At 41.7% G+C, this 22,982-nt stretch overlaps 1 protein-coding gene across 3 annotated transcripts in view; it reads left to right on the top strand.

The window, feature by feature from the left end:
- IFT88 (intraflagellar transport 88) overlaps window positions 1-22,982 on the top strand; it is a 219,164-nt gene that overhangs the window by 5,862 nt on the left and 190,320 nt on the right. For 2 of the 3 annotated variants that reach the window (XM_033949812.1, XM_033949811.1), the window contains exons 2-6: window positions 6,090-6,249; window positions 8,212-8,274; window positions 11,181-11,237; window positions 18,370-18,423; window positions 20,647-20,710. In XM_033949812.1, the coding sequence (XP_033805703.1) occupies window positions 6,160-6,249; window positions 8,212-8,274; window positions 11,181-11,237; window positions 18,370-18,423; window positions 20,647-20,710 (328 nt within the window). In that variant the 5' untranslated portion in view covers window positions 6,090-6,159. Of the gene's footprint in view, window positions 1-6,089; window positions 6,250-8,211; window positions 8,275-11,180; window positions 11,238-13,718; window positions 13,818-18,369; window positions 18,424-20,646; window positions 20,711-22,982 lie in introns of those variants that run through there. The other variant, XM_033949814.1, reaches the window with a different exon arrangement.

Below are 22,982 nucleotides of genomic sequence, written 5' to 3'. Positions count from 1 at the left end.
TATTATTTAGTTATAGAGATGGGGGGCTTGGATATTGTTTGTATCAATGAATTTATATATATATATATATATATATATATATATATATATATATTATTATTTTTTTTTTAAATTTACAATAGCAAATCCATTTATGAGTAGACAGGGCAGAAAAGTAACATAGGCCCTTTTTTACTAAGCTGTGGTAGAGGTTTCTACTGCTGCCTGGATCACTAAATGCTCCAATGCTCATAGAAATTCTATGAGCGTCAGAGCAGTGTTGGAGCATTTAGCGCTCCGGGCCGCGGTAGAAACCTCTAATTCGGCTTAGTAAAAGAAGGGAATAATTAAGTAAATAAATAAATAAAATACAATAAATAGACTTCCTAGCCTTGAAAGAAAAATTAAAGGTCATAGGTGACATAAACCTTCACCTAGACGACAACACCAACAATGACTCAACTGAGTTCAAAGACTTCCTCACCTCCTTAGGCTTCACTGCTTCCCCGCCCACCTCTACCCATGAAAAGGGGCACTCCATTGACATCATTAGCTTTCTTGACCTGACTGAGCATAAAACTTCCACAGATACGACCCGTTGGGAACATGTCCCCTGGTCGGATCACCTCCTAGGCTCTTTCTGCCTCCCTGTCTTCATGTCAGCCCTTGATACCCCAACCCGTGCCACAAACTCCATCACCTACCGCAAAAAGATCTCAAATGAACTATTCTGGTCCCAGTTTCTCAACAAACTCCCTCCCCTTCCCACTCACACGAACCCTGACTCAATCTGGCACAACTGGGTGACTCTTTCCGAATCCATGTACCATGCCCTTGCCCCTCTAACCACTAAACCCATCTCCTATTCTCACAAGGCTCCCTGGTACCTCCCTTACCACAGAGAATTAAAACAGAAATGTCGGGCCCTGGAATGGAGATGGAAAAAATCAAAATCCCCCCTAGATAAGCAATCCTGGAGAGAAAACATCAAATCCTACAACTCCGTACTAAAAAAAGCTAGGAAGAATTACTATGGAGACAAAATCTCCAGGTCAAAAAACCAAAACAGTACACTGTTCCACATCTGGCGGAACCTAACTTCTAAAAATGACTCCGCCCCTCCCCCCCTCCCATCTCCAAATGACCTAGCCAAATTTTTCAACGAGAAGATCACTACCATAAAGAGCTCGTTTCCCTCAGCTATCTCCTACAACTCTCTCCCCCCGAAAGACTCCGACGCTATCCCTGCCGACAGATCATGAACTACATTCGAACTTGTATCCGAGACCCAGATCTCTAAACTTTGCCTCAAACTTAAATCCTGCAAGTCCATCCTAGATCCCTTCCCATCCTACCTTTACGAAAAAATCCCTACACAGGCCATCTCTTCCCTTACTAACCGTTCATAAACAAAGTCTTACTATCGGGCCTGTTCTCCACCGAAATGGGACACATTGCCTTATCCCCTCTTCTGAAAAAACCCGATCTTGACCCTTCCTCACCATCGAACTATCGCCCCATAGCAAACATCCCTCTTTTAACAAAACTTCTAGAGACCATAGTCACTACTCAGCTCTCCTCTTACCTAGAGAGATTCTCCATTCTCCAACACTACCAATACGGATTTAGGCCCAATTTCAGCACCGAGTCCCTCCTAGTTTCCCTAATCTCAAAGGTGCAACAACTACACGCCCAAGACAAATTTGCTGTTCTCCTACAGTTTGATCTCTCCACGGCTTTCGACATCGTGCATCACGACATACTAATCTACCAACTTTCCGAGATTGGGATAGACTATTCTGTCCTAAAGTGGTTCTCAAACTTCCTTCGCGATCGTTCCTACATTGTGAACACAAACGGCTCCAAATCCGCTTCATGGACACCATCCTGTGGTGTTCCACAGGGCTCAACCCTATTCCCTATTCTTTTCAACATGTATATGACCTCCCTGAAGCTCCTTAAACTATCCCCCCTTGAAACAATTTACACATATGCAGACGATATCCTCATCCTCCTCGAAATAGATCCAAACCTTACTAACCTCCAAGAGAACATCACATCATGCATAATGAGACTTCACGCCTGGTCCCTCTCAGTACAGATGAAATTAAATGAATCAAAAACAAAATTACTCTGGCTCGGCCCAAAATTAGCTCACCTGCCCGCCCTCTTCACCCTACCCACAGGCCCTGCTCTACACCTTGAGTTCTCAAGCAAGGTCCTTGGCATCACTATCGACTCCTCCCTTTCCCTCAACGATCACCTGAATTCCCTGGCAAAATCTTGTTTTTTCAGCCTCCACATGCTGAGGAAAGTTAGATCCTATTTTCACCAAAAGCATTTCACCGTCCTTATACAATCCATCATCCTATCCAAACTCGATTATTGTAACGCCATCTACTTAGGCCTAACGAAAAAAAGTCTTTGCATTCTCCAGCTTATCCAGAACACTGCGGCTAAGCTGATTTTTGCTAAACGCAAATATGACTACGTCTCCCCTCTACTTACCAATCTTCACTGGCTCCCAGTACTTTCCAGAATTCATTTCAAATGCTCCTGCCTGGCTTTCAAGATCATTCACGGCATCCTTCCGCCCCTAATCCCTCTATCCTTCCTCGCCCCGACACCAACTATCACCAGATCTGCCCACAGACATAAACTATCCTTCTCCTCTCTACACGGCATCCTCCACGCAGGTAAACTGGGTAGATCCCTCCTCTCCAAAATCACCGGCCTCTGGAACGACCTCACTGTCCCACTGCGGAACCTGGGCTCCCTCCAACTATTCCGAAAACAACTGAAAACCTGGCTTTTCTCTAGCATATAATAATCTCTTCTCCTGATTACATCCCCTCTTTTTATGCTTTGTAAACTCTCTCTTCTCTCTTCCCATATTTTTTAAACTTTGTAAACCGTGTCGAGCTCCACTTCAGTGGAGAAGATGCGGTATATAAACCTAAGGCTTAGTTTAGTTTAGATTCTTTATATGAAAATAAAAAAGGAAGACAAAAGGCAGAAATTCTCATGATATTCAAACCTGCAATTCAAACTTAAATGCCTCTTTAAACTGCCTAGAGTTCAGTTAATTACTTTTAAATTTGCACTGCTGCTATAACTTGCTTAGCCTCCTGGACTTTTAATAATAACTTTTAAACTAAGAAGAATCCATGAAAATATATTCTTTCCCAATGGATATTTGTTTTTGATATTTTAACACTTGTAACCTGCTTGAGCTATTGTAATGGTTAAACAGGTTATAAATATATAAATAAATAAATTAGAGTTGGATGCTTGATTTCTGTTATCATTGTATTTTAAAGGTAAAGTTTGGAAGTTTTTGGCAAAGTAGTTTCCTGAGGTAGTTTGTACCAAGAATTAAGAGTATTTGTACAACATACTGTTAAATACTGCTTAGCTGTTAGTGAACAAACACCTTTTACTGCTGTTTTTATCTGGCTGTCAGACAAAACAACCCTAAGGACTATCATACTATAAGTTTCCTCACTTTAGTACATTTATTCTTTGATCTTTTATACCTTTTGCATAAGGATAAGTGACTTTTCTGTGTCAGAATATCACACAGTATCATGTATAAAAACAGCATTACATAACAGAACCTAAACTTTATATAAGAAATTTTCCTTTTACTAAGAAAGCAGGCATTTCTGTGTCTGCTGCTTCAGTTCTGAGTTTACACTTTGAGCAAATTTGAACATGTACAAACATTCCCCATCATTTTTAAATTCTCCAGGGGAGATTCGGGAAATTACAGACCAGTAAGCCTCACATCAGTGCCAGGCAAAATGATAGAAACGATTATAAAAAATAAAATTGTGGACCACATAGACAAACATGATTTAATGAGTCAGCATGGGTTCAGCCGAGGAAGATCTTGCCTCATCAATTTGCTTGACTTTTTGAAGGTGTGAATAAACATGTGGATAAAGGTGAGCCGGTTGATATAGTGTATCTAGATTTTCAGAAATCTTTTGATAAAGTTCCTCACGAGAAGCTCCTGAGAAAATTAAAGTGTCATAGGATAGGTGGCAAAGTTCAGTTCTGGACTAGGAATTAGTTATCGGATAGAAAATAGAGGATAGGGTTAAATGGTCATTTTTCTCAATGGAGGAGAGTAAACAGTGGAGTGCCTCAAGGATCTGTACTGGGAAAGGTGACATTTAACATTTATAAATGATCTGAAAATTGGAACAATGAGTAAGGTGATTAAATTTGCATATGACACTAAACTGTTCAAAATTGTTAAAACGCATGCGGATTGTGAAAAATTGCAGGCGGACCTTAGGAAATTGGAAGACTGGGCATCCAAATGGCATATGAAATTTAATGTGGACAAATGCAAAGTGATGCACATTGGGAAGAATAACCTGAATCACAGTTACCGGATGCTAGGGTCCATCTTGGGGATAAGCGCCCAAAAAAAGCATCTGGGTATCATCGTAGACAATACAATGAAACTTTCAGCCCAATGTGCTTTGGCGACCAAAAAAGCAAACAAGATGCTAGGAATTATTAAAAAAGGGATGGTTAACAAGATTAAGAATGTTTTAATACCCCATGCCCATAGTGAGACCTCATCTGGAGTATTGCATTCAATTCTGGTCTCCTTATCTCAAGAAAGATATAGTGGCACTAGAAAAGGTTCAAAGAAGAGCGACCAAGATGGTAAAGGGGATGGAACTCCTCTCGTATGAGGAAAGACTAAAACGGTTAAGACTCTTCATCTTGGAAAAGAGACGGCTCAGGAGAGATATGATTGAAGTCTACAAAATCCTGAGTGGAGTAGAACGGGTACAAGTGGATATATTTTTCACTCCATCCAAAATTACAAAGACTAGGGGACACTCAAAGTTATAGGGAAATACTTTTAAAACAAATAGGAGGAAATTTTTTTCACTCAAGAGAATGGTTAAGCTCTGGAACGTGTTGCCAGAGGATGTGGTAAGAGTAGATAGTGTAGCTGGTTTTAAGAAAGGTTTGGACAATTTCCTGGAGGAAAAGTCCATAGTCTGTTATTGAGAAAGACATGGGGGAAGCCACTGCTTGCCCTGTATCAGTACCATGGAAATTTGCTACTCATTGGGTTTTGGCCAGGTACTAGTGACCTGGATTGGCCATCGTGAGAATGGGCTACTGGGCTTGATGGATAATTGGTCTGACCCAGTAAGGCTATTCTTATGTACAAAAATTATGGAATACTAGCCTTTATATGGGTGAATGTACCTTTGTTTGCATAAATGTTATATGAGCACTATTCTGTAATTTAAATGCATAATTCACTTAGGCCCCGATTCTGTATATAGCGCCCAAAAATCGGTGCCAACTAGAATGCTGTTTAGCATGATTCTATAAAACACATGTACCATTTATAGAATGTGCTTAGCTAAAATTAGGCCTAAATGCCTGTACCTAAGTTGTATATGGATCGGGCATATTCTATAACAATGCACATAACTTTTAGGAATGCTCATGATCTTCCACTGGCCACCCCTTCTTTTCATATTCGCTCATTGCAACTGGTGCATATTTTTTATAGAATTGCGTTTTTCAAGTTGTGCATGTAACTCTTAATTAGTGCCATTAGCATTAATAATGCCAGTTAGGCCAATAAATCAATTATGTTGTGCATGCAAATCAGCGATGCTAGATGATTTGAGTCTGTTCTTTGGAACTGTTTTATGTTTACATGCACAACTTAAGGTGCCATATACAGAATTCGGGGTTAGCATATAAATGAAAAGGCATACATGTGGGCGGAGCTCCCACTTATGCACATAACTTACAGAATACTGTGAGTAATGCACTTGTACCACATTTAAGTGTGTGCATTTATGCTGGCTATTGACATAGCATAAATGGATATACCTAATTGTAGGTATATAGAAGCTAATTTGTGTTGGTATTTTGTAATTGAATCTTGGTGCCTAGATGCTGTTATGGAATTCATACTCGGCACATTGTATCTAGACACATAACTTTAGCATCTAGTAAGCAATACCAAGCTTACTAATGAAATTATTGTAATGTCCTGAGATACTTCTGTAATGGTATGAACTGTCTTGTGAAGCAAATCTGTTATGTATGTACCTTAGAGGGTAATAGATTTGAAGAGACCTGCCTTATGAAGAAATCAATGTTCCTGACAGAAATAAGTAGGAATAAATGATGCAACATGTCCATCTGGTACCTGAAGAAGACGAGGAGGATCTTTACACTGGCTACAATGACTACAATCCAACCTATGACACAGAGGTAAGCCTGCTTTCCTTGCAGCTATGGCTAGGTTGCATCTTAAAAAGAACTTAATTAAACTAATAGAAACTTAGTTAAGTTGGGAACCCAGTGTCTATTTGAAAATTTATCCTTAAGTGCCCCAACTTGATTAAGAACTTCTAAATGAATTTAAATATCTTGCTTTGAATATCTTACACTTCCAGGAGAAAGCTTTCTGGTAAAATGTAAGTATTAGGAATAAAATTAGCTATAAATTTGGATCATTCCATGTCCCACTTGACCATCTCAGAAACTGATGAAATTTTTTAGGGGATGTGTTGAGATCTCTACTGAAGATATCCAAAGTTTGGGGGCAAGATCTCAACTAGGTTAAGAGTTAATGGCTCTTTAATTTGGGCCACTTTTTTTGTATCTGCGGAAGATACTAAAAAGGTGTCAAATTTGGATTCAGGTTATGGAACGAACAGGAGATCAATCAGGGCGAAAGTCACATTTCTAGGACAACCTCTTAGGCTGAATCCAAACATATGGTACATCCAAACATCAGAACAGTGACAGATGCTTTGTTAGATCATAAGGCAGCCACAAAGTTGATAAAAATCTAGAAGCACCCGGGTTAAGAATTCAGGATATGGAAAAGACTGTAACCAGTGGATGCCCCACAAATTTTTAAGCCTATTGTGCATTATTAATGAGATAATGGGCTCCTTTTACTAAGGTGCCCTAGCGGTTTTATCGCGTGCTACAATGCCGCACGTGCTAAACACTAATCCCTCCATAGAGCTTGCATTAGTATTTTTTGTATAGCATGTGGTTAGCACGCGCTAAAAATGCTAGCGCATCTTAGTAAAAGGAGCCCAAAGTTTCATCAAAATTGATGAAAATATTTTATACAAATGTTTAGCTATGTTTGAAGCCATATATCACAACTGTACATTCTCCAATTCTTTTCTTTTTTGCACCATTAGAAAGAACAGTTTTTAAGATTCAAAACTCACTTAGCTACATCTTAGACCTGCTGTTCCTAATAGGCTAAAATTGACCTCAAAGTAGAGAAATACACAGTTTTAATGCATGTCTGACAAGTCTGTGCAAGTGCTTGTTGACAGCTATGTTGGCATCTGAGACCTAGGGGTCCTTTTACAAAGGTGCAGTAGCGGTTTAACGTGCAGAATACCACGCGTTAAACCGCCTGCCGCGCTAGTACCTAACGCCTCCATGGATGAGGCGTTAGGATTTTAGGCTGCCGCGGGGGTTAGCATGTGATGAAATGTCCAACGCGCTAACCCCCGTAGCATGCCTTGATAAAAGGAGCCCCTAGTTAAAATCGTGCCCCAAAACTTTAGATATCTTCATCAGAGGTCAAGTGGGGAGACCCTCCTTGAAATTGGACCAGTTGACATGGAATTACCCATATTTGAGAGATTGAAATGATGCCTAATATTCTAGGTATAGTAAGGGAAAAACAAACCCATTGGCTGACACTAATATCTGAGGAAAAGAATCTCGGAAAATTTAAGAGCAAACTAAAGAGTCTTCTTTTTAAAGATGCATTCAATGATTAACTGAATTGCTTATGGCTCTTAGTCCATTTTTAATTAGTTTTACTTAATTATTCCCTTCCCTATTGTTTTTAACCCTAATTGTATTACTTTATAACCAGATTGTAATTCATTCCTAGCTTTCCCTGTGTTTTTGAATGTATGTGTAATTTGACTTACTATTATGTTTTAGTAGATTTGGTACTTGTCATTTATGTTTGTCTTCCTTTACTTTGTAATTTTTATCACTTTGTACATCGCCTAGAATTCGGATTAGGCGATTAATCAAATGTCATAATAAACTTGAAACTTGAATAGTGGCATACCCAGCTAATCAGGCACTGACCATCTGCTTTGAAATTCATTTTGATTGAGCTATATCAACTGTATGTTAAGTATACATGATTGCTTTGAAACTATTGATTGCTTACCTTGCTAGGATTTGGAAAATGATGCAGCTTTTCAGCAGGCTGTGAGGACCAGTCATGGCAGAAGACCTCCTGTAAGTATATTTTTGAAGTCCATTTCAAATGAATGAAGCAAATTACGTGGCTTTCAATTAAACTCCTCACATAAATATTGAGTTGTACCTATCCCAGATATAATGAGTCTGGAGTCTCCTCAGAGTGCAAGATATTTAGACTGGTCCAGTTGTCAGAAAATAGGGAGTGTGAGCAGTGGCATAGCGAGGGTGAGGGGTGCCTGGGACAGTGGCACCCCTCCCTGCCCTCTTCTCCACCCTCGTTCCTTCTGTTTCCACCCTCCGCCCACATGCCCCTCTTCTCCACCCCCATACCTCTTTAATTTTCCAGGCTTGAGCAGCATCACGAACTTGCTGCCTGCGTCATGTTGGCTTTCCCTCTGACATCACTTCCTAGACACGGGATCCAGAAGTGACGTCAGAGAGAGCTGACATCAACACAAGCAGCAAGTTCATGGTACTGTTCGCGTCGGGAAAATTAAAGAGGTACAAGTGAAGGAAAGGAGCACACACGCACGACAGGGGAGGTCAGGAAGGAGTGGGAGGCTGAGAGGACAGGTGCTGGCGCCTGGGGTGGAACCCCCCCCCTTTCTACGCCACTGGGTGTGAGCAGTTCTGGTGAGAGGACAATTTGTTTCCTGAATTGACTATATACAGTAGTTTTTTTTGTGAAATAAATAAAACAAAAGATTGTAGCTTTATGCACAGTTCCACTAGGGGTTCTTTTTTTTTTAAATTCTTTATTCAGTTTTAACTCTTGCAACAAGTGTACAATATTCAATCAGATAATTCGTACAAATCACTTGACATTCTAACAATTATTGTCAAATGCACATAAAAAAGACCCCTCCCCCACCAATCCCATTCATCAAGAATAAACCCATTAAATCACATAACATACCTCTCCATCCCCACATTAAATATAGTCCTATGTAATAAAAAGGTGTCCAAGGTGTCTAATCATTAGAATATGCATCCCCTAGGGGTTCTGACCCTTTTACTGTATTTGAATTTTAAATTAATTAAATTTGAAGAAACTTGAAAACTACTGTAGGTATTGATGTGATCTTGATTTGAGCTAGTTAAAGTCTTTAAATTATACAGTCATGTGCTTTCATGTAGATAACCTCTACTCATGTCCTTTTAGGGCAAAGTCTTCCATACAATTCCCCAGTTCACAATTAAAATATCTTGTGCAGGTCATAAGGAGCAAGAAGTATTACTGATTATTGCCACATCCACTTAGTAATACAATCAGTGGGGAAAGTTATCAACGTGGTAAAATAGCCCATCTTAATGGTAGCCTAAGTCATGCTGTTTTTAGCACAGGGTTTCATTGCATAAAATGGGACCCTGTGCTAAAATAACATGACTTGTGCTAAAATAACCTGTCTTAGTGATATCCCACATTGATTAGCCTCTCGCTCCCCTAAATATGTGACTACATACATTCTGTTTTATTTTATGAGACTGAGAAATTATGTAGACAAATGGATGACTGATCTGTATGAAAACCTACATGTGATTAAAAAAAGTAGTGAAACTTCATAAAATCAAAGCCCATTGAACTAAAGATATGGGGGTAATTTTATAGAGGATTTTTCATATGTAACCTTTTTAATGCACTAAAAAGCCTTGTTTTTAAAATATAATTACCCACAGGTTATATTCATGGTAACAATAATGTACATTCTTTTAAAAGACTGGGTGTAAGCATCCTGGGGTGGAGTTTGGGAGATATGAGGGTAGAATTGCAATTTATATGGGCCCAATATTCAAAGCAATTTAAGAATGCAAGAGAGGCTTATGCCCACTTAAATCGCTTGTGGCCACCCAGTCCCTGGTATTCAGTGGCACTAAACTGGGCAGTTCTGCTGATTATGGCCTCTGATGGCCTAGGTTAGGGGCAGTGTTGGAGAGGAGCCGGCAGTTATCTGGATGCCAGCACTGAATAAAGGCTGATAACTTAGCCAGGGCCTGCATAAGACAGTTACCGTGAGCTACAGTAAGGGGTTGTGGCAGCCATTTTCTTAGTGAAACTGTAAAGGGCTGGAGTGAGTGGGTTTCACTCCTGCCCTCAATAACCCCATGAACCATCAGGGATTTCAGGTAGGCCCAGGGTACCTAGACTTTGGCGGGGAGAGGGTTGGGGAGATGTTCAGGGAGGAGGGTGGGGAGTCAGCATGGCTGTGAGCTGGAGGGAGGGGGAAGGAAGGTGATAGGGGGCTTAAAAAAGAAGAAAGGGGTTATGCAGATCCTAACTGAATATTAGCTGGGTCCCATATAACCTTTTTCTTATTTTTAAAGCCCCTCAATTCCCCTCTTGGCCCCCTAAAAATCCCCCTCCTCACCACCAGGTAGAACCCCACTGCTGCCCCTGCAGTCTAGGTAGGCCCTCCCAGGCCTTCCTGATGTTTTTGGTGATCCCTGGGGTTATTGGGAGTAGCTCCTGCCCCTTTAACTTCTCTAAGAAAACGGCTGTCACGATCTCTCGTAGCAGCATGTGGTAACTGTTGCAGACCCAGCTGAATATTAACCAGATCTGCATAAGTCCTGGCAGCCAGCATCAGTCAAAGCCCCACACTGAATATCTAGGGTTAATTTAGCTGGCCACAGTCAGTGTTAAAAAAATTCTGAATGGAGCTGGCTGACTAGGTGGAATATTTATAAATATGCAAGAGACATTTATGATTGGTTCTGACAGGTGTGAATATCTACAACTTTATTAGCTGTAATTTCTGCAGGGTTGGTGAGGTAACTTTATAAAATAGTTTTGAAATAGGCACATACTTGGCTTTTGCACAAAGGCAACTTTAAAAATTGCCCTCATTGTGACTTTTTGGATTGAAAGAATGTCAGCTAACACAAAGTATGTTGTGAAACCTGTTCTTTGAATATATTTAAGAAATATGTATTTTCTTATTAAGGTTACTGGCAAAATTCCCAGCACAGCAACTGCAAGACCTCTGGGAACAGGGTTTGGGGTAAGTTGTGGTTTTTGTTTTTTTTAATGTCTCCATAAGGGATTTCTTTTAGTAAAAAAAAAAAAAACTTTTATTATTAAAATGACATAGCGAACAATGTTTGGAATTATTAGGAAAGAAATAGAGAAAAATATCTTAATACCTCTATATTGCTCCATGATGTGACTATACCTTGAGTATTATGTGCAATGCTGGTTGCCTCATCTCAAAAAAGATATAGCGGAGTTAGAAAAGGTACCGAGAAGGGTGATCAAAGTAATTAAGGGGATGGAACAACATTCATAAGTAGAATGTCTAGGGAGATTGGGACTTTTCAGTTTGGAGAAGAGATAGCAGAAGAGAGTTGAGTAGATCAATCCAATTGTTAGTTTTTTAAAAAACAAACAAACTAGGGAACAAGCCATGAAGTTAATATATAGTAGTACATTTAAAACAAATTGGAGAAAATATTTGTTCAATGCACTATTAAGCATTAACTCATTACTAGTGAATATGATGAAATGTTAGTGTAGCTGGGTTTAAAAAGGTTTGGACAGTAAAGCAAATTTAAACAATTTTCAAAGCTACAGAAAAGAAATTTCTCTTGTTATTTAAAAATATCTGAAACTTGGGGATCACGTGATTCTGTGAGCTGATCGGCTGCATGTCCGTTCGGCTCCGGAGCCCTGCACTTCATGCCGCTGTATTTTGAGCACAGGCACGAGTAGTTTCGACCCCCATTGCCAGCGGAAATAGTGCTACTTGTATGGACAGGTTTCTGGCTCACTCGGCAGCTCAAATGACTTCAAAATTGGCAAAGAAAGACCGGGAGAAGGTGCGGCCCGGCGAAGACAAAATGGCAGCCGCACCTCGTGTGGACGCTCCGGCGGCGGCATTTACCCCTGAAATGATCACGGAGCTGCAACAGGTGATCTTGCAGGCATTAGGGCCGCGCATGGAAACTATCTCCACCCAGCTGACTAAGTTGGAATCTTTATTAGAGGACAACGCAAAGCGAGTGACGGAGTTGGAGGCGCGGGTTTCAGCAGTGGAAGACTGGACCACGGCGATGGACTCCACAGTGTCCACCTTAACAACCCAGCTCCGCTTTTATCAAGACAAAATTGAAGATTTGGAAAATAGGTCTCGCCGTGGAAACCTGTGCTTTATTGGCTTACCTGAGACTATTTCGGACTCGGTGCTACTTTCGGTGGTGGAATCCTGGCTGGCAAGTGAGCTCCCTATGCTGTCCTCTTTGGGCCCAGCTCGTTTTGAGCGGGTACACAGAGTGGGCCCCCGAGCAAGAACTGACCAGCGACCCAGAGTGGTAATTGGCAAACTTCATAACTACCGACATAAAGTAGAGCTGCTGCGTGCATTTTGTTCCAAAAGAGAACCTCTGACATATGAAACTTTACCAGTGCGCATAGGCCAGGACTACTCCGCAGCGCTGACCGAAAAGCGTAAAGTTTTCCACCCTCTCTGCTCCAAGCTCCGCACAGGACCGGCAAAATCGAGGAGCTGTCACTCGCGCAGGGCTGGAGAGATAATAGGGAGCCTCACACTGTGCTTTCTCCCCTCTCAGCGGCTCTCCTTACAAACGCAGTGATTCAAAAAGGAGCTTTTGCTGAGTCGGGCCGCCTCTGATGATGCAACTTCCGCTTTCCTCAGAGGCGGTGCGACCCAACCAAGGACCCGGGACTGCCTTACTGAATCGCAGCGCTGGCAAGTAAGGAGAGTTGCTGGGAGGGGAGAAAGCTGCTGGGCATGGTGAAAAAAAAAAACGGACAGCTGCTACTGGACCTGGAGACAGAGAGGGCAGACACTGGAAGGAAGAGAGTGAAAAGATTGAAAGTAGAAACCAGAGACGACAAAAGGTAGAAAAAAATAATTTTATTTCTTTTTTGTGATTAGAATATATCAGATTTGAAATATATATCCTGCTAGAGCTGGTGTTAGACATAACTTGGGACTGCAAAACCCAGGCAGTGCTTCTTTAGCTTCCAACTGGCTTAGGGCGCTCTCTGACCAGGGGGCAGTTGCCCTAGTTGCACTCCCCTAAAACTATTCCTGTCATGTGTGACTACAGTATTCTGTTAGCATGATATTTCTGTGTAGCATTCTGTAATAATTTGGCTTGTTCAGTTTTCTTGATAGTAGAGGGGATATATGTGAAGGGGAGGGGAGACATGGGTTTTGTTGATCCTTGCTCTGAATTATTTGTATTTATAAAATGACAATTGTACAGAATATTGTTTCTTTTTATACTTTAATAAACTACATTCAATATAAAATCATAACTGAGGCATGTGTGGATGGAATCAGATGATTTGTGGGGACCAAGCTCACGGAGATGGGGCGGAAATAGGGTTTTAAATTTTAGTCCTAGTAGTTTGCCGGTCCACAAAATAATTCTTTTTTTTCTCCCGGTCCACGAGTGTAAAAAGGTTGAAGAACACTGCTTTAGATCTTATTGACCCTTGGCATGTGCTGCACTCTACGGAACGGGACTACACGCATCAATCTCGTGCACACCGAACGTTTTCCCGTACAGACATTTTGACATTGTCTGCTTATTTACCTAAGATACAGGCTTCAGAGGTGGGTCCTCTTTCTGTGTCTGATCACTGTCCTATTTGGCTTGACATTTTGAGTGGTACGGATTCTGTGCCTGGGGGAGCCTGGAGGTTTCTGTCCTACTTATTTAACAATTTGAATTTTCAGAAATATCTTACACGGAAATGGGACGACTATGTGGCTTTCAATTCTCAACATCAGGCACAACCCTTATTATTTTGGGAGGCATCTAAGTCTGTTCTTAGGGGGGATATTATTTCATATGTCAGTGCGCATAGAACCCGTATCTCCCGGGGAATTTTACATTTGGAGAGTGAATACAAACGTCTTAAACGTGCCCATATTGCCCATCCATCCCCACAGTCTCAGGAGGCCCTGGTGACAGCACAGAACGCCTTGAATACCTTATTACATGAACGCACCCAACATTATTTTCATTATTGCAGGTTTAAATTTTACAGATTTGGGAATAGAGCAGGGCGTCTGCTGGCTAATTTGACAAAACCCAACCGTCCAAACCGTCACATTTCCCGTATTCTACTCAGCTCGGGTAAGGAACTTACCACCACTCCTGATATCGTGGATAGTTTTCTACAGTACTATAAGGACTTTTATGTTTCCAGGGACAGCCATAGGGGGCCCGAGGTGGAGGATTATTTGATGGATGCAGGGGTTCCCAGATTGACGTCACCAGATCGTTTACTTTTGAACCGTCCCATTCAGGGTAAGGAACTGCAGGGAGCGGTTAAACAGCTTAAGGGGGGGTACATCACCAGGTTCTGACAGATTTTCTCCGGAGTTCTATAAACTTCTTTTTTCTTCCCTTTGTGGCCCTCTGGAGGCATATTATAATGCGGCCCTAGAGGGTGGTTCCTTTCCCCAGGGGGCAAATCAGGCATTCATTACTTTAATACCTAAACCGGATAAACTTGAGATGGACATTGAATCCTATCGACCCATATCCTTGATTAATGTGGATATCAAAATATTAGATAAAATCTTGGCTAATAGACTGGCTACTTTGCTGCCCCATTTGATAGTACCGGAACAAGGCAATAAAACTTATTCATAAAGCGAAAAAATATGATCATGTTACACCACTAATGATTAAATCACACTGGCTTCCTATCTCCCACCGTATTAACTTTAAGATACTATTTTTAGTATTCAAAGTACTAATCTTTAATGAACCACAATTTATGACAAGAATGATTATACCATACAATTCCCCGCGTTCTCTTCGATCATCTTCTTTAAATTTACTAACAGTTCCCTCTTTGAAAATCATTGGCACAAGAAGAAGTGATATGTTTTCTGTTATGGCTCCCAAATTGTGGAATTCACTGCCACATTATATTAGAAATGAAAAAGATCTTACCTCTTTTAAAAAATTATTGAAAACTTTTTTGTTTCAAGACGCTTTTGATGTTTAATAGGCTTTATTTTGGACCCTTCATATTTTGTTATAGATATTAACCCCATTAACCCCCTTCCCTCCCTTTCGTCTTTTTCCTTTTTTTGTAATTTCCAATATAAAATGAATTTGTAACTTTTCCCCCCTTTCCCCCTTCAATCATGTCTGTCTTTAATCTGACTGCAAAAATGTTAGTTGATTTATTTAATTTTATGTTGTTTTTTTATATCCAATTGTATGTGAGACCACAAACTGGTGGCTTTTTAAATTGTTCATCGCTTAGAAATTTGTATAAGCGATTCATCAAATGGTAATAAAACTTAAACTTAAACATCGTCATTCAGTACTCAATGTTCGCAGATTACTCACTGCACTACAGCGTTCTAGGGATTCTGAACATCAGGGGATATTGGTGGGCTTAGATGCTGCCAAGGCCTTCGACCAGGTTAATTGGGAGTACCTCTTTAACGTGCTTACTTATATGGGTTTTGATGGGTGGTTCCTTGATATGCTTCACCTGCTTTATAATGATCCCACGGCTTGCATTTTGGTTAATGGTACACGTTCCCCTGTATTTCAGATAGCGCGTGGGACGCGGCAGGGCAGCCCGCTTTCCCCTCTTCTTTTCTTACTGTATTTGGACCCCTTTCTGCGTACTATCATGCGGGATGATGTATTACAGGGTCTGCCTGAGGGGGATTCCCAATTACGAGTATTTGCTTATGCAGATGACCTTTTATTAACTTTGGGATCTCCTGCAATTTCTCTCCCTAGGGCCTTAGAATTGTTGGATGAATTTAGTATGTATTCGGGAATGATGTTGAACAAATCAAAGTCTATGGTATTGCCTTTGACCCCGGAGGTGCAGACGCAATGGCAGGGAACCTTTCCTCTTGTATGGGCGTCGGGTCACCTTACATATTTGGGTATCGTTATCTCCCCTGACCCTACTAAACTGTATACCCTCAACATAGACCCTCTGGTTCTTACTACTGTTCAAAAATTGGAGAATTGGAGGGTCTATCCACTTTCCTTAATGGGTAAAATAGCATTGTATAACATGGTGCTGGACACTTTAACGCCTAGAGCTCGTAGCCATTTATTGAGATTTTATGTAGGGACTGCACTGGAATGGACTTTGTGTTTTTCTTATGTTTAGGTTGAGGTTGGGGAGTGGGGGTGGGAGTGGGGGTGGACGCTCTGGTTTCAGGTGAAATTGGGCTGTGTTTTGGTACTCATTTTCTTCAGTTGTACACCTTGCATATTTGAGTGTTTGTACTTTTTCATAAAATGCAATAAAATATATTCTTAAAAAAAAAAAATATCTGAAACTTTAGATCAGCAACATTAATATTCTTTGATTGTATTCTAGTTCTACTAAATATACCCTGGTTTCAGGTGTGAAACTGTTGTAGTAGAGAAGCTAACAGGGCTAGTAAAATTATATTATGACTAGTGTTTAAGCCCGTTAGATTAACGGTTGCTAGAATATATGTGAAAATTACTGAAAACTTAATATGAGAGCTTTAATATCCATTGTATGGTTGATTTATTTAAAGTTTTTATATTTTTCCTATTTGTTGCATACTTTGTGCTTAATAAATTGTTTTTTTGTCCATTTTTTCTGCAGATCTGTATAAGTCTGAGTGTCTGTGTGTCTCTCTCTCCTTGTCCAGTGTTTCTTGTGGTTTTTTTTCAATGTCTCTTTAGATCCCTGTCCAGAAATTCTGAGTGTCTTTGTCTCTCTCTCTCCTTGTCCACTGTATTTTTTTTTTCAATCTGTCTCTTTAGCCCCCTGTCCTTCTGTGAGTGTCTGTGTGTCTCTCTCTCCTTGTCTTCTGTGGTGTTTTTTTTTTCAATCTGTCTCTTTAGCCCCCTGTCCTTCTGTGAGTGTCTGTGTGTCTCTCTCTCCTTGTCCAGTGTTCCTGTCCTTCTGTGAGTGTCTGAAATTTGTTTTGACAACTGTGGAAGCAAAGAAGAATGTTACATACCTCTTTACTTCCATTCAGGTTGGGTTGAGCTGCCACATTTGTTCTGGGAACATCACAAAGCTGTCTGCTTGTATTTCTCCCCAGCCAATTTCCCTCCCTCTCAAGTCCCTGTGCACCACTTGCCAGGGCGCATGTTTCAAGTTTTTTCAAGTTTTATTAGGATTTTATATACCGCCTATCAAGGTTATCTAAGCGGTTTTACAATCAGGTACTCAAACATTTTCCCTCTCTGTCCCGGTGGGCTCACAATCTAGCTAACGTACCTGGGGCTATGGAGGACTGAGTGACTTGCCCAGGGTCACAAGGAGCAGCGCGGGGTTTGAACCCACAACCCCAGGGTCCTGAGGCTGTAGATCAAACCACTGCGCCACACACTCCTCCCACGACCCCGGTCTGCATGTTTAGGTGTGGCTGTGAGTTCAGGCTCTTCAAATGAGCTGACAATTAGGTGTGTGTGTGAGTTCGGGCGAGTTCGGGAGGAGCTGGCGCTTAGTTGTGCCTGTGATTTCGGGCAAGGTCGGTGCATAGTCGGCCTGGAGGAGTCGATCGGGCTGGGGCTCCCGTGCGCGATCGCAAGGTGGGCTGCGTGGGAGTTTGGCTTGTGTGAACAGCGGCCGTAGGGCTTCATGTGGGGAAGAGTCCCGCCTCCTTTTTCAGTTTTTGTATCGCTGGTACTGTCGGCTTGGGCCACGTGCAGGAAGAGTTAAAAGCAGCGCTGGGGGCTCGGTAGGTGTTGGAAGAAGAGTGGGGAGCCTCTCGATGGATCGCTAAAAAAGGAGGTGGAGGTGGGCACTGCGAGAATATCTGTCGGGGGACTGTCGCCGCAGGGGAGCCGTTTTCAAAGCCGCCGCCGCGGCGGCTCCTCTCATGAGCTGCACTTGCGTCGGAAGATGAGAGAGGAGCCGCGGCGGCTTTGGGGGTCTGTAGTCCGAAGCTTTAGAGGGACTGAAGGGGACGGAGAAAAACAAATCACGGATGCTGGGAAGTAAGGCTGGCGAGTCGCGTATGCGCACTCCTGCGTCCACGGAACTACTGATCATGGAAGCACGCAAATAGGAGTGCGCATGCGCGAGTTAGCCTTTTATTATATAGGTTATGCTCAAAAAGAGAAATTTTGTTCTAATGGAATCTGTTATCACTTATATAGTTCTTTTCTCTGTTCTCTTCATAGGGAAGGCTTTCTCTCTCTTCATCTCTTGGAAGACCAGTGACAGGAGCTGTGCAGGTAATTTCCTTTGTTTGTTTCTGTAGGATAGGATCTGTAGGATAGGATCTGTAGGATAGGATTCTGAAGCAATGAAACCTCCCAAAACAAATCATTTTAAGGGGGACATGCAGTATGCATGTTTCCCATGTTCTCCTGACTGTGGGGCAAAATGCATGCTCTTTTCAAGATGCACATGGAATAAAACTTACTACAGACCAACATAGGTAAAGCAGTGTACTTATGGTCTCTTTACTAATCCTGCACTTGGCAGGAACTAAATTTTGCATACTTTATTTGGACTGGAGGTCTTACACTACTACATGAGTCATCATGCTAGCAGTTAAGTAATAAGTGGAGCAATTTTCTAACCCAACCTGCCAACATGAGAAATTACTTTCAGCTGGCTCTTAATATAGCTGGAAAAAATATTTGTTACTGTAAACCCAACTGCATCCAGTGTGTTCTTATAGAATGCTATATGTTAAAAAAAACAAGTTATGTATTTTTCGCTCCATAAGATGCACTTTTTTCCCCCAAAAAAATTGGTGGAAATAAGAGTGTGTCTTATGGAGTGAATACCCATACCACCACCTCCCACAGAAACTGAAGCCAAAAGCTTTTCTTTCAAAAAAAGCTATAGCTGACTAAAACTTCCTCATCGAACTAGAAAAAAAAGAAAGTATTTGAATATATTTTACTATTTTTTCAGTATTTTATATCAAAATCAAATATTAATTTCTGTTCAAGTTTTATAAACATTCTTCAAATCTTCCACAAATGTATATTTAAATATTTATCTGAATAGTTTTGAATTCATGTTTTGCCATAATAGTCTGTATCAAGAGGAACACTCTCGCTGAGCATTCAACCTGAGCTATACCCCTTTTTGAAAGAAAAGCTTTTGGCTGCAGTTTTTGAGGATCCGAAAATGGAAATTTCTGTCTGATGACATTTGTTATTGAGTTTGATGATGATAGGGCTTACTTACCCTCCCTCTTTTATGAACGCATAGCGCTGGTTTTTGTGCTGTCAGCGGGAGTACCTGCTCCAACACTCATAGAATTCCTATGAGTGTCGGAACAGTTACCGCCACTGCTGGTGCTAAAACCCATGCTATGCGTTCATAAAAGAAGGGGCAAGTGAAGATCTGATATTTTATTCTCTATTAGATGAACATAAGATTTATGTAGTGCCATTTAGGAGAACTAAAAAAAAAATAGAAATATTTTTAAACCTCTTTTTTCTTTGCTTTGCAAAATGTTAACAAATTCAACACTACAACAAGAAACTCAAGAAGCAATTACAAAAACAAATAAAAATAACATCAGCCTGCATCAATAGTAGCTATATAGGATCTTTACAAAACAAGAATTATCATAGGCAAACCCAGCAAGAAGGAAGATAAAATTATCCTGTCCTGAAATATAACTGAATCAAAATTACTCCCATTTTCAGCCATTTTGTCAGTGGAGCTGTTATGGGTAAAAGCGACCTAGCATTGCTCTTTCTGCGACTGTGCCACTTAGGAGGGGGTGGGGATTAATTAAAGGGCGATAAGCTCGTTATTGCATGCAACTGTGTTAACTTGCCCTAACTGCTAAAAAAGCCCACAGTATGGGCATATTTAGCGGTTAGTATGTGCTATTGCGATTGTGCACACTAATGTGCTTATGGCTCTTTGATGAATCCTCCTATAAATTACATTACATTAAGGACTTCTATTCCACCTATACCTTGCAGTTCAAGGCGGATTACAAAAGAGCTAACTGGACATTTCCAGTGAAGTTACAACAGTTTTGTTTTGTTTGGGGTTTTTTTTGGTTACAAGGGAGGAGAGGTAGCTGGATTAATTTCGGAAGAACTTGCTAATTGGATATTAAATTGGCTGTACGTTACTGTGTGATATAACAAATAGATTACAGTTAGAGTACAAATAAGATTGTTACATTTCAGGGATCTGAATACTTGGTTGGTGTTTTGGGGAGGAAGAGATTATTTAAGTGGATGTTTTGGGGGAGAATTTATCTAGGAGGAGGGGGAAGGTAAGATATCTGGATAAATTTTTTGAAAAGTAGGGTTTTGATTTCTTTTCGAAAAGTTTTGAAGTCGCCCATTGCCGTCACTAGTGATTATAAAGCAAGCCCAGGAGGGAGCCCTTAGGTGAGTGGGGTGAGAACTTTTCAGCAGCCCTTGTACTGTATCTCTAATTTAGAATTGACTGCTGGCATTTCTTGTTGACAGGATGGAGTTGCTCGGCCTCTCACAGCAGTGTGTGCAGCAGGTTACACCAAAGCAGGTTTCAGAGGTAAGATTTCCAGAACTTTAGAAAAGTTATAGAACAGGTGTAGTTGTTGTTTCTTCCTCTCCCTTACCTGTTCTTTTCTTTCTTAAATTTAAATACAGTATCTCCACTGCCTTCACAAGCAGGCCATTCCATGCATTCACCACCTTTTTCTGTAAATAAGTACTTCCTTAGCTTACTCCTAAGTCTCTCATCTTATACCTCCTCATTCTAGAGCAGTGGTCTCAAACTCAAACCCTTTGCGGGGCCACATTTTGGATTTGTAGGTACTTGGAGGGCCGCAGAAAAAAATAGTTAATGTCTTATTAAAGAAATGACAATTTTGCATGAGGTTAAACTCTTTATAGTTTATAAAATTTTCCTTTAACAGTTTTACCTTTTGCAAAATTGTCATTTCTTTAATAAGACATTAACTGTTTTTTCTGCGGCCCTCCAAGTACTCTATTTTTTCTGCAGCACTCACATTTAAAGTTTAATATCTTTTCTATCTCAAAACTGGCACATTTCTATTACTAAATTGAAAATAAAATAATTTTCCTACCTTTGTTTGGTAATTTCATCAGTGTCTGGTTGCACTTTATTCCTCTGACTGTGCATCCAATGTTTCTTTTCTTCTTTTAGCCTCCTGTATGCTTCCTCTCCTCCAGACCTCATTCCCTCCCCCAACTTTTTCTTTCTTTTTCTATGTCTGTCTTTCTCTGATTCCTTGTCCCATTTTTTGCTTTGTTTCTGGCTCCTTGTCCCCCCTTCTTTCTTTCTTCCTTCCTGCCCTCCCCCATGCCACCACCACTGCCGGGGAATAGGCTGCTGCTGCTGCCGCCATCGGGAACAGGCCGAGATCTCCACGGGGCCGACCAACTCTAGCTGCCCGACTACAATTCTAACGTCGGAAAGGACGTTCCGGGCAGCCAGGCAGCGATTGGCTAGCCAGAACGTCCTCTCGATGTCAGAATTGAGGTCGGGTGGCAAGAGAAGCAGGGAGCTTAAAGAGCATGGTGCCGGCGGTGAGAAGGGAAGGGAAGCAGTTGGGCACCCCTGCTCTAGAGGAGCCTGGAGCCGCACTAGGAAGAACAGTGGAGGGTGACCAGCTGTGCGGACCGCCCCCCCCCTTGGTAAGCCACTGGAGCAGCAGCGTGTCTGGCCGGCTCATTCCATTCAAAGCCGCGGGTGGCGGCTCCTTGCGAGATCCGCGCCTGCGTCTGAAGCCTCTCTGATGTTGTGATGTCAGAGAGGCTTCCGATGCAGGAGTGGATAGCGCAAGGAGCCGCCAACCCGTGGCTTTGATCGGAACGAACCAACCAGACCCGCTGCTGCTCCAAAAGGAAGGGAATAATCCAGTCCAGACCGCGGGCCGCAAAAAAAACTTGGAGAGCCACATGTGGCCCGTGGGCCATGTGTTTGAGACCGCTGTTCTAGAGCTTCCTTTCAATTGAAAGAAACTTAGGGCTCCTTTTATCAAGCCGCGCTAGCGGTTTAACGCGCATAATAGCGCGTGCTAAACCACCGGCCGCGCTAGCCGCTACCACCTCCTCTTGAGCAGGTGAAAGTTTTTGGCCAGCGCAGAGGTTAACGCGTGATGAAAAGTCACGCATGTTAACCCCGCTAGCGCGGCTTGATAAAAGGAGCCCTTACTTTCTGTGTATTTATACCACAGATGTATTTAAATGTCTCTATTAGATCTCCTTTCTCCTCTATATTTATACCACAGATGTATGTACCATATATACTTGGATATAAATCCATCCAAATAGAAACCGAGGTAACCTTTTTTTCTTCTACAAAGGGGGAAAAAAAGTTAACTCGAATATAAACCAAGGGTTTATATTCAAGTGCCCTGCCCTGCAAGGATCTGCATCTAGCACCACCACCCCTGCCCAGCTCTGCGCCCTATCAGCCCTTCCTCCCTCCCTCCCCTGATGCATTGCAGGCCTCTCCCTGGCCTGCTGTAAGCCCTGGTGGTCCATCGGTGAGCTGGGACAGGAGTGATCCCTCTCACCTCTTATCCTGGCTGACTCTGAAACACCCTTCCTCCCAGATCTGTAGAAAGCCTACCTTGAAAGCCCTGGTGGTCCAGCAGTGAACTGGGGCAGAAACAATCTTCCTATGCTCCTGCCCCATGCAGAGCTGCTATCTAAAATGACTGCTATAAGCCCTGCCTGCCTGAGGACTGTGCCCGTCCGACTGCACAGCTGGCACTGCTGGGGGCGTTTATGTGAGTTCCGCAGATATCGCCCTGGTCGAAGGGCTGCTTCCTTCCTGGCCTCTCGGCCATCCC

The sequence above is a fragment of the Geotrypetes seraphini genome, chromosome 6 (genome assembly GCF_902459505.1).
Source record: "Geotrypetes seraphini chromosome 6, aGeoSer1.1, whole genome shotgun sequence".
NCBI classification, from domain to species: domain Eukaryota; kingdom Metazoa; phylum Chordata; class Amphibia; order Gymnophiona; family Dermophiidae; genus Geotrypetes; species Geotrypetes seraphini.
The sequence above is the reverse complement of the archived record's forward strand: the minus strand, read 5'-3'. Positions and strand labels throughout refer to the sequence as shown.